The sequence below is a fragment of the Papio anubis genome, chromosome 17 (genome assembly GCF_008728515.1).
Source record: "Papio anubis isolate 15944 chromosome 17, Panubis1.0, whole genome shotgun sequence".
Classification (NCBI taxonomy): Eukaryota; Metazoa; Chordata; class Mammalia; order Primates; family Cercopithecidae; genus Papio; species Papio anubis.
Genome location: NC_044992.1, coordinates 71,313,518 through 71,326,743, shown reverse-complemented (window position 1 = coordinate 71,326,743; position 13,226 = coordinate 71,313,518). Strand labels below are relative to the sequence as shown.

At 57.9% G+C, this 13,226-nt stretch overlaps 1 protein-coding gene across 1 annotated transcript; it reads right to left on the bottom strand.

The window, feature by feature from the left end:
* Positions 1-702: 702 nt before the first annotated feature.
* Positions 703-11,747, bottom strand: ENPP7 (ectonucleotide pyrophosphatase/phosphodiesterase 7). Its single transcript, XM_021928086.2, has 6 exons — positions 11,072-11,747; positions 8,832-8,977; positions 6,907-7,533; positions 5,307-5,526; positions 4,493-4,639; positions 703-914 (listed from the first exon to the last, which is right to left on the bottom strand). Exons 1-5 carry the CDS (start codon positions 11,415-11,417, stop codon positions 4,509-4,511), a joined length of 1,470 nt encoding a protein of 489 aa, XP_021783778.1. The 5' UTR covers positions 11,418-11,747; the 3' UTR covers positions 703-914; positions 4,493-4,508.
* Between the last annotated feature and the right edge of the window lie 1,479 nt (positions 11,748-13,226).

Genomic DNA, 13,226 nt, shown 5'->3' with positions numbered 1-13,226 from the left:
TCCCTGGGGCTTGTGAAGCCTGGCAAGGAGTTAGAGATTTATCCCGCGCTGGGGCCAATGGTGGGACCGTCGGGAAACCAGCAGGCTTTAGGGAAGAGGCTCCCCTGTGCTGACTGTCGCGGCTTGGCCTTTATTCCCACGGGTGCTTTGTGCCGGGGCGGGCCCTTCCCAGGTGACCGAGGCCGGGTCTGCAGATCCCCGCGCCCGCAGAGCTCCCGCGTGCCCCCGCGTGGCCGCAGACGGCAGCACCGCTTCGGGAGCGGGGTTTGCAGGAGGAGGGGCCTGAGTGGGAGGGGCACGGGCCGGGGGCCGGTTATGGGACCTGCGCGCCGGAGGCCCTGGACCTGGGCTGCGGGGCTTATTACCAGCACCATAACAGCCAAGCAGGGGCTGGTGCTGCCGGGGACAGTGGCATGCAGCCTCTGGCCTGGGATAAGCTGGGGAGGCAGGGTCCGTCCGCCACCAGCAGAGCATCACAGCGAGACAGCCGGCCCGGGGCCTACGGGCAGCTCCCGGAGGCTTCCTGGAACAGCAAACAGCACGAGTTGGCCTGGGAGGAGAGGATGGGGCAGGCTGAGGGCAGGTCTGATGGGACAGGTGAAGCAGAGGTGCGATTGGACTGGGAGGGAGGGATCGTGGGAAACAGGCTGGGGGGCGGGTGGGGGCGGTGGGGCGGCAGGCAGTGGAAGCGGGCAGCGCTGCCAGACTGCGCGGAGAAGGGCCTGTGTGGGGATTCCTGGGAGGGCACAGGTGCGCGGCAGGTGTGGACATGGGGGTGGCGTGATGATGTGAGGCTTCAGACTCTTCTCCCAGGGCTGGGAGGCGAGGGGTGAGCACTGTCCCAGGCCTGGCTGGCAGTGTGCGGATCCCAGGAGGCGGAAGAGCTTCCCCTAGTCTTCTGTCTGCTTTTCTGGCTGGAGAAGGAGGACTCTGTAAAGTCAGGGCAAGGACTGCGTCCGTTCCACAATGTGCCCTTAACTGGCCACATGTACTTTCAACATCACCTTTAAAGAAAAGAAAGGGGCCCAGGAACTGGGCCCAGTGGCTCATGCCTGTAATCCCAGCTCTTTGGGAGGCCAAGGCTGGAGGATCGCTTGAGGCCAGGAGTTCGAGACCAGCCTGGGCAACATAGCTTGCTTTTTTTAAAAAGAATTAAAAATTTAAAAATTAATTGGGCATGGTGGTGTACACCTGTAGTCTCAGCTACTCAGGAGGCTGAGCCCAGGAGGTCGAGGTGGGAGGATTGCTTGAGCCCAGGAGGTCGAGGCTGCAGTGAGCCGTGATTGCATCACTGTACCCCATCCTGGGCCACACAGTGAGAATCTGTGTAAAAGAAAAGAAGCTGGCCACAGAAAACAGCCTAGTTCCAAATGGAATTTACCAGGCTGTGATGAAAACTTCGGACCCCCCAGCTCTTAGCCACCTGCACAGCCCAGCAGATGCTGCTTGCGAAAGATGATTCTGCAGGCGTCTTCCCTACTTTGTGTTCAGTGACCTCACTTTGGTAGCTCAAAATGGGCCACGGTGGGAGTACTGATGCCACAGAAATGGGTAAGGGCCAACATCAGGGCTTTTTGAGGGGTATCTGGAGAGCCGGTTTGCTGGGACGCCGCTGTGACTGCCCCTCTGGGGAAAAGCCCTGTGAGAATGTGCAGAGTCACGTGGTCTTCGATTTTCCGTGCTTCAATTTCCTTGTGTGTGAGTCTGAATAATGACGTTTTCTGAGTCCCTCTCTTGGTTAATGTGGAGAACAAATGGTTGTGGACTCTGGCGCCATGGAAACCTTATCATGTCCCTGCCTAATGCCGGAAGACTTGCTTCAAGGACCCAAGCCCCTGAGCACAGAGAGGCAGGCGTTGTGGCTGAAAGTACTCGGGACCAGGACCTTAAAACTGGCATTGACACACCACCGGCCACTCTTTGGCACCCTTGGACCAGTCAGCTAACGCCTCTGGGCTCCGGCATCTTCATCTGCAGGAGGGGTTTGGGCTGAAGGGTCCTTTGTTCCCCTTCTGGATGTGACATTTGGCATGCATGGTCCTCTCCACCACATACATCTCCACATTCCTACTTCTCTAAACCCTAAACCTGCTCCTTTCTCTTTCATTTATTTATTTTTGTAGAGACAGGGTCTCACTCTTGCCCATGCTGGAGTGCAGTGGCAAGAACAAGGCTCACTGCAGCCTCCACCTCCCAGGCTCCATCGATCCTCCCACCTCAGTCTCCCCCCGAGTAGCTGGGATTATAGGCATGCAGCACCATGCCTAGCTAATTAAAAAAAAAATTCCTACAGAGACAGGGTCTAACTATATTGCCCAGGCTGGTCTTGAACTCCTGGGCTCAAGCGATCCTCCTGCCTTGGCCTCTGGAAGTACTGGGATTCCATGTGGAAACCATTTTGCCCAGTCTCATTCCCCTCTTGATTCACGAAAAGCTCTTGGCGTTTCCTGTCTCACCAGCCCCGCCTTCTCAGTGAGTGGTGTGGTCACCATCTTTTCTCAGTCCACTCCTTCTGGCTGGGGGCTTTCATTGAGTCCCATAGCTTGTGTTGACAAGTCTCAAATTTAAATTGCCAGACTAAACTGCATCCCTGGGTATGGACTTATCTGCACAACCTGTGCCCAGGAACAGCTGCACATGGCCGCGTCACCAGCATTGAGACTGATCACGGCCGAAGCAAGTCTCAGCCTCCCCGACTCCTGTCCCCAACATTTTAGCATGTCAGCAAGTGGCTCAAGACCCAAGCATTGGACCCATCCTTCATTTTTCTACTTTCTTCACCCTCCCGCATAATCTGTCCACAAACCTCGAATGTCGTGCCTCTTAAAGGTATTTGGAATCTGTGCACATTGCAGCTTCTCTACCCTTGCCACTGGAATGTCCTGCTGGGCCCTGCAGCAACCTCCAAACTGGCCACTTCCTGCTCCCGTTTCTGTCCCTGGCCCAGCAGTGAGACCCACTCGTTTAATCGTCAACCTCAGACCCTGTGTGACCTCAGCTTGGGGCTCCCCGCTGTGTATCCAGCAACCTCCTGCCTTGGGGCTGTGGTCAGCTCCTGTTAGAGCCTCGCTCTGTGCCAGCCTGCAAGCACACTGGCCTTCTGTCTCATCCAAAACACGCCGAACCTGTCCCACCGTGGGGCCTGTCCCTGGCTCTTTCCCCTGCCTGGAATCTCTTTCCCAGAGCCTGGCATGTCTGGCTTCTTGTCATTCTGATCTCTCCCTAAATCCACCTTCTCGGCCGGGCGCGGTGGCTCAAGCCTGTAATCCCAGCACTTTGGGAGGCAGTGAGGCGGATCCTGCAGATCCAGGAGATCGAGACCATCCTGGCTAACACCCGTGTAGATCTCTACTAAAATACAAGAAAATTAGCGGTGAGGTGGGCAGGCCTGTAGTCCCAGCTACTCAGTGAGGTGGGAGAATGTCGTGAACTCCCGAGGAGGCGGGCCGCAGTGAGCAGATCAGCCACTGCACTCCGGCCTGGGGCACAGAGCAAGACTCCGTCTCAAAAATCACGCCTTCTCAGAGAGGCCATTCACGGAGCCAGTAAGGTAGTGCCTGCCTCGCCGCTGCCTGTGGCTGTCTCTTCTCCGCCATCACCAGCATCTGAGCACTCTGCCCATGGATTCATTGGCTTTTGTATCCTCTGCTTTCTTGTGCCTTTAAATGACAGGTTCCAGACTCCAGGGCCTGGACTGTCTTGTTCGACTGTTTTGTATCCTGAGCCCACCAGAGCCTGGCATGGAGCTGGCTCCCGTTACATATTTTTGGGATGAATGAATGACTTTCTTCTGCTTGGTCTAGGAGGCTGTGGCTGCACAGACAGACAAGGGAGCACTGTCCTCAGAGGCTCCCGGGGAGTTCCAGGAACACAGCCCCGGAGCTCTCCTCCCAAACGCACCCCACGCATGTCCTTGGAGGCCAGCTTCCAGAGAGTTCCAGGAACACAGCCTCGGAGCTCTCCTCCCAAATGCACCCCACGCATGTCCTCGGAGGCCAGCTTCCAGAGAGTTCCAGGAATATAGCCCTGGAGCTGTCCTCCCAAACACACCCCACGCGTGTCCTAGGAGGCTCCCGGAGAGTTCCAGGAACACAGCCCCAGAGCTATCCTCCCAAACGCACCCCACACGACGGTTTCCGAGCTATCCCCAGAGTGGAGCCCAGAGATGGCAAGAAGGAGGGGAGGCAGCAGCTCTGGCCAGAGGCTGAGGGAGTTCTGGCTTTTGGGGGAGGGTGGGAATTCTGGCCACTGGTCCGGGTGGTCTGCTCTGGAAAGACCTCTTCCAAGCCCAGAGCAGAGAGGCTGGAAGGGTCAGCCGCGGGATCTCAGGGGTGATCGGTCGCCTCTCTGTGGCAGCCGGGTTAGTGGGAGTCACCCACTGGGTGGGGCCTGGCAGCTCAGTTCTGGCTGCCTAGGACTGTAGCCGGACATCAGGGTGGAGGGCCAGGGAGCGTGGGGCCACCCTCCCGCCTCTGCTTTCTGGGTCTCTGACCTTGAGCCATGGGGCGTTATGCGACCTCAGACAGAAGAATCATGGTCCCCAGCAGTCCCATCACAACGAGGGCCCAGCTGCTGGGCAGGACAGCAGACCTTCCGTTGAGCGGGAGAGCAGGCCTTCCGTCAGGCGGAAGAGCAGACTCTAAGGAAAGCCAGAGGACCCGTGAGGGAGAGAGGGATGGCTCCTCACCCCAGCTCCCCCACAGTAGACTCAGGGTCCTCTGGTGGTCCCCACGAGCCCCCCACTTCCGCTTTCACCGCCACCTTGGTCCCATGGCCCTTGTCCACCATGGCACTTCACAGCCCTGCTCAGGAGGGCCCAGCCCTCTCCAGCCAGGCCCCCACCAGGGTCGCCACCTTGTCAGTTTCCAGGTGACCTTTGTCCCCCGGATGGGTCAGGTTCAGGTGTGGAGGTGTGTGCGCGTGGGAGGCTGATACAGGAAGATTCTAGAAAGGAGGCCCTCAGGTTGCCGTGGTGGGGAGTGGGGAGTGGGGATCCAGCAGCCAGGAGGTGGGCTCTGCACAGCAGGCCCGCCTGGGCCACCCTTGCTTTGAAGGCCACCTCCGTCCCCTTCTTGAGCAAGGCTGCCCACTCCTCCCACTCGCCCTCTTGTGCTGCCCGAGATGCATGAGGTGCTCCTGAGAGGTCACGTGTTGTGGGAATGTGAGGGATTCCGGTGTTCCCCAAAGCCAGGGGAGGCAGCCCCACTCAGGGTTTGAGGCGTATCCTGGTCACAGGCACGCAGGCACCCACGTGTGCACACCTGTGCACACCGAGCAGGCCGGGATTTGGGGCACCCTGCCCTCACCTGTGTGCAGCATAGGCAGCAGGGTAGCCGGGTCCCCATCGTTGGCCTCGGGCACGATGCCCAGCAGCCGACACATGAGCTCGTACACGTGGACGCTCTCAAAGGGCTCCACCTCCAGGCCCGCCTTGAAGCTGGGGCCCACAGCGCGGAAGATGGTCTTCATGTCCATGTCTTTGTTGTCAAAGCCGTGCTCCCCATTGTTGAACTGGACGTTAACTCTCTGCCGGGGAGTGGTAAAGGGTCCTGGGTCCTTGCTGGGAGCAAGAGACCCTCTCCACCTACCCTATCCACCCTACGAACGCCCCCTTCCCCTTAGGAAGGAGCACCAATATGGGGGCTGGAGGGGTTCCAAGACTCAGTTTCCCTGAATTCTCAGCGTCTGGAGATCAGTCATCCCACAGAGTGAAGTTCAGGGAAGGTCCAGTTAAATGAATGGAGACCAGACCCTGAGTAAATGGGAGTGGAGCGAGCAGCTCCAGGCTGCGGGCCCTGCCTCCTGGGTGGTGTTGAACGCTGGCTCCCATCGGTCACTTCCTTTCCGGGGATGTCTGCTCCCTAATCTGTGCTTTGCTTCTGGCTCAGCACAACTGTGCTCTCTGCTGAGGGGAGGTCGGGCTCCTGCCTCTTTCCTGCCTCCTCCCTGTCACCCTTGGGGCTGGACTCCTACACTTTACCCTGGACACGTAGGGCACACACACACGCCTATCACACAGTGCTCGGACGTGACGGGTACAGTTGTGCACACACACTCCCACTGCCTGGTGCCTGAATGTGGGGGGCACACACAGATGTGCACACACACACTACTGCATCGTGAAGGGTGTGTCCCTTCAGTGCTGACGCTCCTCAGACTGGGGGCCAGCTAGAAATAGGGAGTGCCTCTATAGAGATGGAAGGGGAGGCCAGACGCAGTGGCTCACCCCTGTAATTTCAGCACTTCGGGAGGCCAAGGCAGGAGGATCGCTTCAGCTCAGGAGTTTGAGACCAGCCTGGGCAATATGCAAAACCCTGTCTCTACAAAAAATACAAAAATCAGCCAGGTGTGGTGGCTCACACCTGTAATCCCAGGACTTTGGAAGGCCGAGGTGGGTGGATCACCTGAGGCCAGGAGTTTGAGACCAGCCTGGCCAACATGGTGAAACCCTGTCTCTACTAAAAACACAAAAAATTAGGCATGGTGGCAGGCGTCTGTAATCCCAGCTACTCAGGGGGCTGAGGCAGGAGAATCGCTTGAACCCGGGAGGTGGAGGTTGCAGTGAGCTGAGGTCGTGCCACTGCACTCCAGCCTGGATGACAAGAGTGAAACTCTGTCTCAAACGAAACCAAACAAAACAAAACAAAACGCACACAAAGATTAGCCAGGCATGGTGGCATGCACCTGTGGTCTCAGCTACTCAGGAGGCTGAGGTGGAAGGATCCCTTGAGCCTGGGAGTTTAAGGCTGCAGTGAGCTGAGATCCTGCCATTGCACTCCAGCCTGGGCAACAGAGCAAGACTCTATCTCAAAACAAAACAAAACAAAACAAAAAACAAACAAAAAAAGGAGACCCAGAGCCCGGGGAGGGAGCCCCCAGAGGTGGTGCCTCCAGCAGGCGACTCACCCCGTGGATGACGTAGCCAAGGTCGCTGTACATCAGCAGGGGTGTGACTCTGGGGTTGCTGGCGTAATGGAAGGCCTCGGGGAACTCCTCCTTCTTGTAGACGTGGAGCTTGGGGTGGGCATCCTTGAGCGCATTGTACACCTTCTCCAGCCTCCCTTCTTTAGGGAGCAGCATCCCGTTTGGTCCGTAGTCCAGGAGCTCAAACTTGATGTCCTGGAAGGTGAAGTTGGGGAACTTGTGGAATTCGACCAGGTCGCCAGCCTGCTTGTCCACGGTCGTCATGCCGTGGTCAGATGTGATGATCAGGTTGAGGTGGTCTGTGAGGTGGTTGCGAGCAATGCTCTCCCGCAGGTAGCCCACGGTCCGATCCACCTGCCGCACCATCTCCCTCCTCTCCGGGGACTCGGGGCCGTACTTGTGGCCCGTGGAGTCTGGCTCCCCGAAGTAGAGTGTGACCAGATCCAGGTCCTCCTCCGCGAACCACGCCATCACCGTGTCGATGTTCGCTCTCCACTCCGTCTCATTTTTGTAGTTGTGTGCGATGCCTTCCTTCCGGCTCCGCGTCACGGCCACCCCTTGGTAGGTGACGTTCCCGCCCGGGTAGAAGAAGGAGCCAGCCCTCAGACCCTGCCAGACAAGGCAGCGTGAAGGACAGGACTCCTCAGTGGGCGCCCCTCATCCCATGCCTGTGAACACATTTGTCCCCCACCTGCCTCCTTCTCTGTTCCACCCACCCATCCCTGCTCCTCGCTGCAGCTACGGGGCCTTCAATTTCTAAAACATCCCTGATCTCATGCTCTATGGGGGGTAAAACCTGATTTTATAGAGGAAGTGACAGGTGCCCACTGGACTTGAGCGCTAAACGAGACATCAGGGTAAAAATGTTCCTAGATACGCAGTGTCTGCCTCATCACTGGGCTATGATGCCTGCCTCGAGGCCACACTGCCCAGAAAGCATCTCCTTCTGAACTGAAGTCTGGCCTGCCCTGCTGGGCTCTGGTCCGGGCATGAGTCTGTCTGTCTGTCCACCTGTGTCCCGTCCACCTGCCCCTCCAGCCTTCTGCCTGGCCGCCTGTCTGCCCCTAACTCGACTGCTGCTTTATTTAGAATTTGTCTGTCCCCCCAGCCCTCTGTCCACCCCACCTGCCCATCCACTCCCCCAGGATATTCTCTCATTGGATCAAGCGCCTTGAGATGCCAGGGTCTCTACCTTGGCTTCCTGCTTGCAAGCCTGTGGAAGGAGCCCTGAGTATGTCTATGGATCCTTCTGGAGCGAGGGAACTCCGGCTTGAGTGGATACCTTGGCTCTGGGGTGGGCATGGGCTCTGACGTTTATTCCAGCCTCATCTTGGAAACCTCCACTGACTTTGTTTACTGGAAGCCTCGCCTCTGGGCCAGGAAGCCCCCAGAGCATTGCAAACTGGGTGGGAGGCGGTCCTGGGTCAATACTGTAACCCACCTCTCATTTTATCTTTGGCCCCTTAGAATTTAGCTGTTCAGCTCTGACAGGGATGTGGGAAAGGGAGAAAGTCGTGTAATTGTTAAATGCTTTCTTGTTGACGAGTCACAATGATCTTCCCAGGCTGACCCTCACCCCCAGTGCTGCAGGGCCCAAGGGTGCAGTTCTCCCTCTGACTAGGGGGACAGAGCAATCCCTCTTGCTCCCAGGGCCCCCCAGGGAGGACTGGGCAGGGCTGTGTCCATGGGCCGAGCCGGACATAGCTCACTGGTTAGTCCTCACCAGCACCCACCACCTGCCCATTCTGGGGCCCTACTTCACACTCTTCTGTGCTAGGGTAGGCCAGGAGCCCCGAGACCCTGGAGTGGGGAAGGGACCTGCCGTGGATCTCACATGGTTCCAAGCCTCGCCTGGGCCTAGGTGCCCCCATGCTCTGCAATGTCAGTGTGGGTGGGGGTGACATTACCTGCCTCTGGGCCGTGATCCAGATGGGCACGCTGCCATTGTCCCACCACCTCTGGATGCCCAGCGTGGCATGGTAGGGCAGCTTCACCTTGCTGGTGGTGTTATAGTACATGTTGTGAACCACCCCGTGGTTCTCGATATATTTGCCTGAGGGAGGAAGAGGTGCAGAGGGTGGCAGGATGGACTGGGGTCACAGCGAAGGCCGGACCCAGGGCTGGAAGAGGCGAAGTCAAAGCAGCCTCGGTTTCCCTGTGTGCTGGGTGGGGAGTGGGCCTGGGGCAGGGCTGGGAGGAGCAGACTTCTTTCTGCGCTGCCCCGTGGGAGCCAAGGTTCGAGGTCATGTCCGAGACAAATAGACACGTGTTCTTTGAGCTATTGTACCAATTGCACTTCCACTTTCAGTTTGTCCTGTAGCTGGACGGGCACATAGGCACGAATGCATGTGCGGGGATCCTGGTGGCAGACTTGTTTGCTTTAGCAAAAGATTGCGGGTGACCCCCATGGCCATCAGGAAGGCACTTACTAAATAAATGACAGCCCAGCCATCAGATGAGATCCCGGGCAGGAATTTCAGTGAACCACATGGAGGTCCAGGAGATTTTTTGAATTTATTTTTGTACAGGAAACACGTGCACATGGCACTAAGCCCAAAAGGTGCAGACGGAGAGATGAAGTGGAGAAGGTCCCTCCGTCCTCATCCGCGATACAGAGAAACAGGTGGCGCACGGACGGGAGAACTGCACACCTCCGTTTGTGGTTAGAAGGGGCCGAGGTTGCAGAAAGGCTGCTGTGGGGATCAGCTGCTTGTGTTGGGGTGAACGGTGTCCCACCACGTTCATGCTCACTTGGAACCTTAGCATGTGTCCTTATTTGGAAATAGGGTCTTTGCAGTGTGATTAGCTAGGGTAAGGGGATGTATACTGGAGAAGTGTGGACGCTAAATTAAGCGACTGGTGTCCTTGTGAGAAGAGGAAAGTTTGAATACAGACACATACAGGGAGAGACCCTGGGAAGGCGTAGGGAGAGGTTGGAGTGATGCTGCCACCAGCCCAGGAATGCCAAGGATTGCGGAGGCCCCGGGAACCAGAAGAGGTGAGGAGGGAGCCTCTTCTGCTAGAACCTTCGGGGCGGGTGCAGCCCTGCAACGCCCTGGTTTTGGCCTTCTGGCCTCCAGAAGCGTGCGGATCCATTTTTGTGGGTTTAAGCCAGTCTGCAGTTCTTTGTTGCAGGGGCTCTGGGACACCCACGCAGGGTCTTTGGAGGATGACCCAGGTTTGGGAGGTGGGCAAGCCCTTAGGGAGGGCCAGGGGTGTTTGCTTTTCAACTCTCTAACACCTTTTTGGCGGTACTTGGCTCTTTATTATTTTAATATTGTTTATTTTTTTGACACAGGGTTGTGCTCTGTTGCCTAGGCTGGAGTGCAGTGGCGTGATCGCAGCTCACTGCAACCTCTGCAGCTCACTGCAACCTCTGCCTCCTGGACTCCAGCAATCCTCCTGCCTCAGCCTCCTTTTTTTTTTTTTTTTTTTTTTTTTTGAGATGCAGTCTTGCTTTGTCACCCAGGCTGGAGTTCACTGGTGCGATCTCACCTCACTGCAACCTCCACCTCCTGGGTTCATGCAATTCTTCTGCCTCAGCCTCCCGAGTAGCTGGGATTACAGGCATGCGCCACCATGCCCGGCTAATGTTTGTATTTTTAGTAGAGATGGGGTTTCGCCATGTTGGCCAGGCTGGTCTCGAACTCCCAACCTCCAGTGATCTGCCTGCCTCAGCCTCTCAAAGTGCTGGGATTACAGGCGTGGGCCACTGCGTCTGGCCCCATATTTGGCTTTTAAAAAACCTATGTGTGTATTGTCTACAGCCTGGGCAGATCTGTCAGGGAGGTGTTGGGTGGGAAATGGAAAAGATGGAAGGGAGAGGGAGAGGCTGACTCAGCCAGCTGGAGGGGCAGGCAGGGGAGGGGAGCCGTGGGAGTCATCAGGGAGCCCACCACGCTACCCTCCCCCTGAAGCCTTCTGGGGTTGCTGCCCTGGCTGCGGCCACGGCTTTAAGGACCCCCCTGGTCATTTTTCTTTGTCCCGGATCTGTTGCTACCAACGGTGAGGATTCCTAATGGTCCCTTTGGCTGTGTCCTGTGCATGGAATGAGGACCTCTCCCCTTTATCCTGCATGACAGGGCTCTGTGCCACCTGGTTTCTCAGGCCCTCCCACCCCCAGACCCCATCCTGGGGCGGTACTCACCGGTGACCAGGGTGAAGTGGCAGGGGCTGGTCATGGTGACAAAGGCGGGGGTCATGTAGCGTGCCTTCACCCCGTCTCGGGCCATGGCATCCAGGCTGGGGGTGTCTACGTCCTGGTCATAGTTCCAGCGGAAGCCGTCGAAGGACACCAGAAGCAGCTTGTTCCGGGAGCCCTGACTTTGTACCGGTGCCCCGGCCCCGGGAGCCAGGAGCGTGGCCAGAGCCACAGTGAGGAGGATGGCTGGGCCTCTCATGCTGGGCCTTCCAGATGGACAGGCACACAGGGTGCATAGGACCGGCTCCTGCCGAGGAGGGCAAAGTCCCAGGGTCACCCGGGCTGATCTCATCCCGTGCGTCTTTGGAATGTGGCTGTGCACATCCCTGGGTCGTACCTCGGGAGTGGGCTCCCCAGCCGGGTCAGTGCCACCCCGATCCCAGCCTCACGTGCGTGGGGTGGCATCAACTTGAGCATCTGCCTTTATTGCCAGCCGCGCCCTTGGGGCTCCAGGCCCCTCCCTCCCTCCCCAGAGTGTGGACAGTGACCCAGGGCTCAGAGCACAGCAGGAGCCCGTTCCACCAGGAAAGTCGTGCCCTCTCCCTCCTCCGTAGCAGCCGGTGGTCCCTCTGTCCCAGCTCACCCTGACCCCAGGGGACCCAGGTGAGGGTGGGGTGGAACCCCCGTCCAGGCCTCTAGCGGTGCATGGGCCTCAGGTCTGCCTGGGTGAGGGCCTGTGGGGCAGGCTTCCCATGGTCAGGGCCAGGACCAAGCCTGGGTCACAGCATGGCCTTTTCCGGGGGGAACCCCAGGCTGGGTGCCTCTTCTTCTCCTCTTGCTCCTGTTAAGGGGCTCCTGGAGCTTGGTGAGCAGACCCGAAACCCGATGGCTCCAGAGCAGCGTCCTGCGTGCCTTCCTTCTTGGGGTGCTTCCTTCTTGGGAATTTCAGAGGGGGCCTGGGGCTCCAGCGTTCTTGCTTGATGGGCTTTTTGACAAGGGGTCAGAAGAGGGGGACTCCCTTGTTACCATGGGCACATGAGAGGTGGGAGGGGAACCCCTGGATTCAGCGTGCAGTTCTCCCTCCCTCCCTCTCTGCCATCTCTCCTTCCCCTTTCTCTTATTCTCTCTGTCTCTATCTCTCTCCCTCTTTCCTTCTCTGTATGTCTCTGTCTCAGCACCTATTAAGCACGTTCTGTGTGCCAGGCATGGTTCTAGGTTCTGGGGACACAGAAGTGAATGAGACAGACAATGATCCTGGTGGCCTCCATTCGAGTTGGGGACACAGAAAATAAAATGAACAAAGAAGAAAAAAAAGATAGTTTTCCAAAAGAAAGGAAGGCAGGAAGCCGTGATGGAGAGGCTGGTGGGGTGGGTGGGGCGGCACTCCGTGGTGGCTGGTTGGGTTTCGCTGAGAGGATGGTGGAGGTCAGTGACTCTGGGGGACCATGAGCCAGGGGAGCGGGCATGGGGCAGGTGGCAGGGGCGGCAGGGCCGGTCCTGTGGGGCAGGTGACGGTGATTCTCATGCCAGGCAGTGGAAGCCAGGGGTGGGTTTTAAGCAAGAGAGTGACATGAACTGATCTAATGCTAAAAAAGCTCTCTCCATTTGTGGGTGAAGGTTGGACCAGAATGAGGGCAGAATGAACACTGGGTGCTCCCTGGAGAGGTGACTGCCTGTGTCGGAACAGGAGCTATTGGTGGCCTGGACCAGGGTGGTGGCTGTGGGATGGGGCTGGGTTTGAGGTGGATCCTGGAGGTTTTGCTGAGAGGTGGTGCATTGGATTGCATGGTGGGAGGTGGTGCACTGGATTGCATGGTGGGAGGTGGTGCACTGGATTGCATGGTGGGAAGACGGAAGGGCGTGGCTGGGGGTATTGTCACAATTTCAATCTGGAGCCACACACCTGCCGACAGTGGCCCCAGCCTTCCTTAAGACCTTTGCCTGGCTGTGGCAAGCAGACGCCGTCTCAAAGCGATGGCCGTGGCACTCAGATGACACCGCAGACGCTGTCCACAGCCTCCCCAGGCCAGCCAGCCTTTCTTGACCCAGGTGGGCAGGGACCACTGGTACGGATCCCCGGCCGCCCGGGCCTGGCCGACTGGAATACACTCTGAAGGAGGACTCCGTGCCAGTGACCTTCCTTCTTTACGCTTCTGTGCAC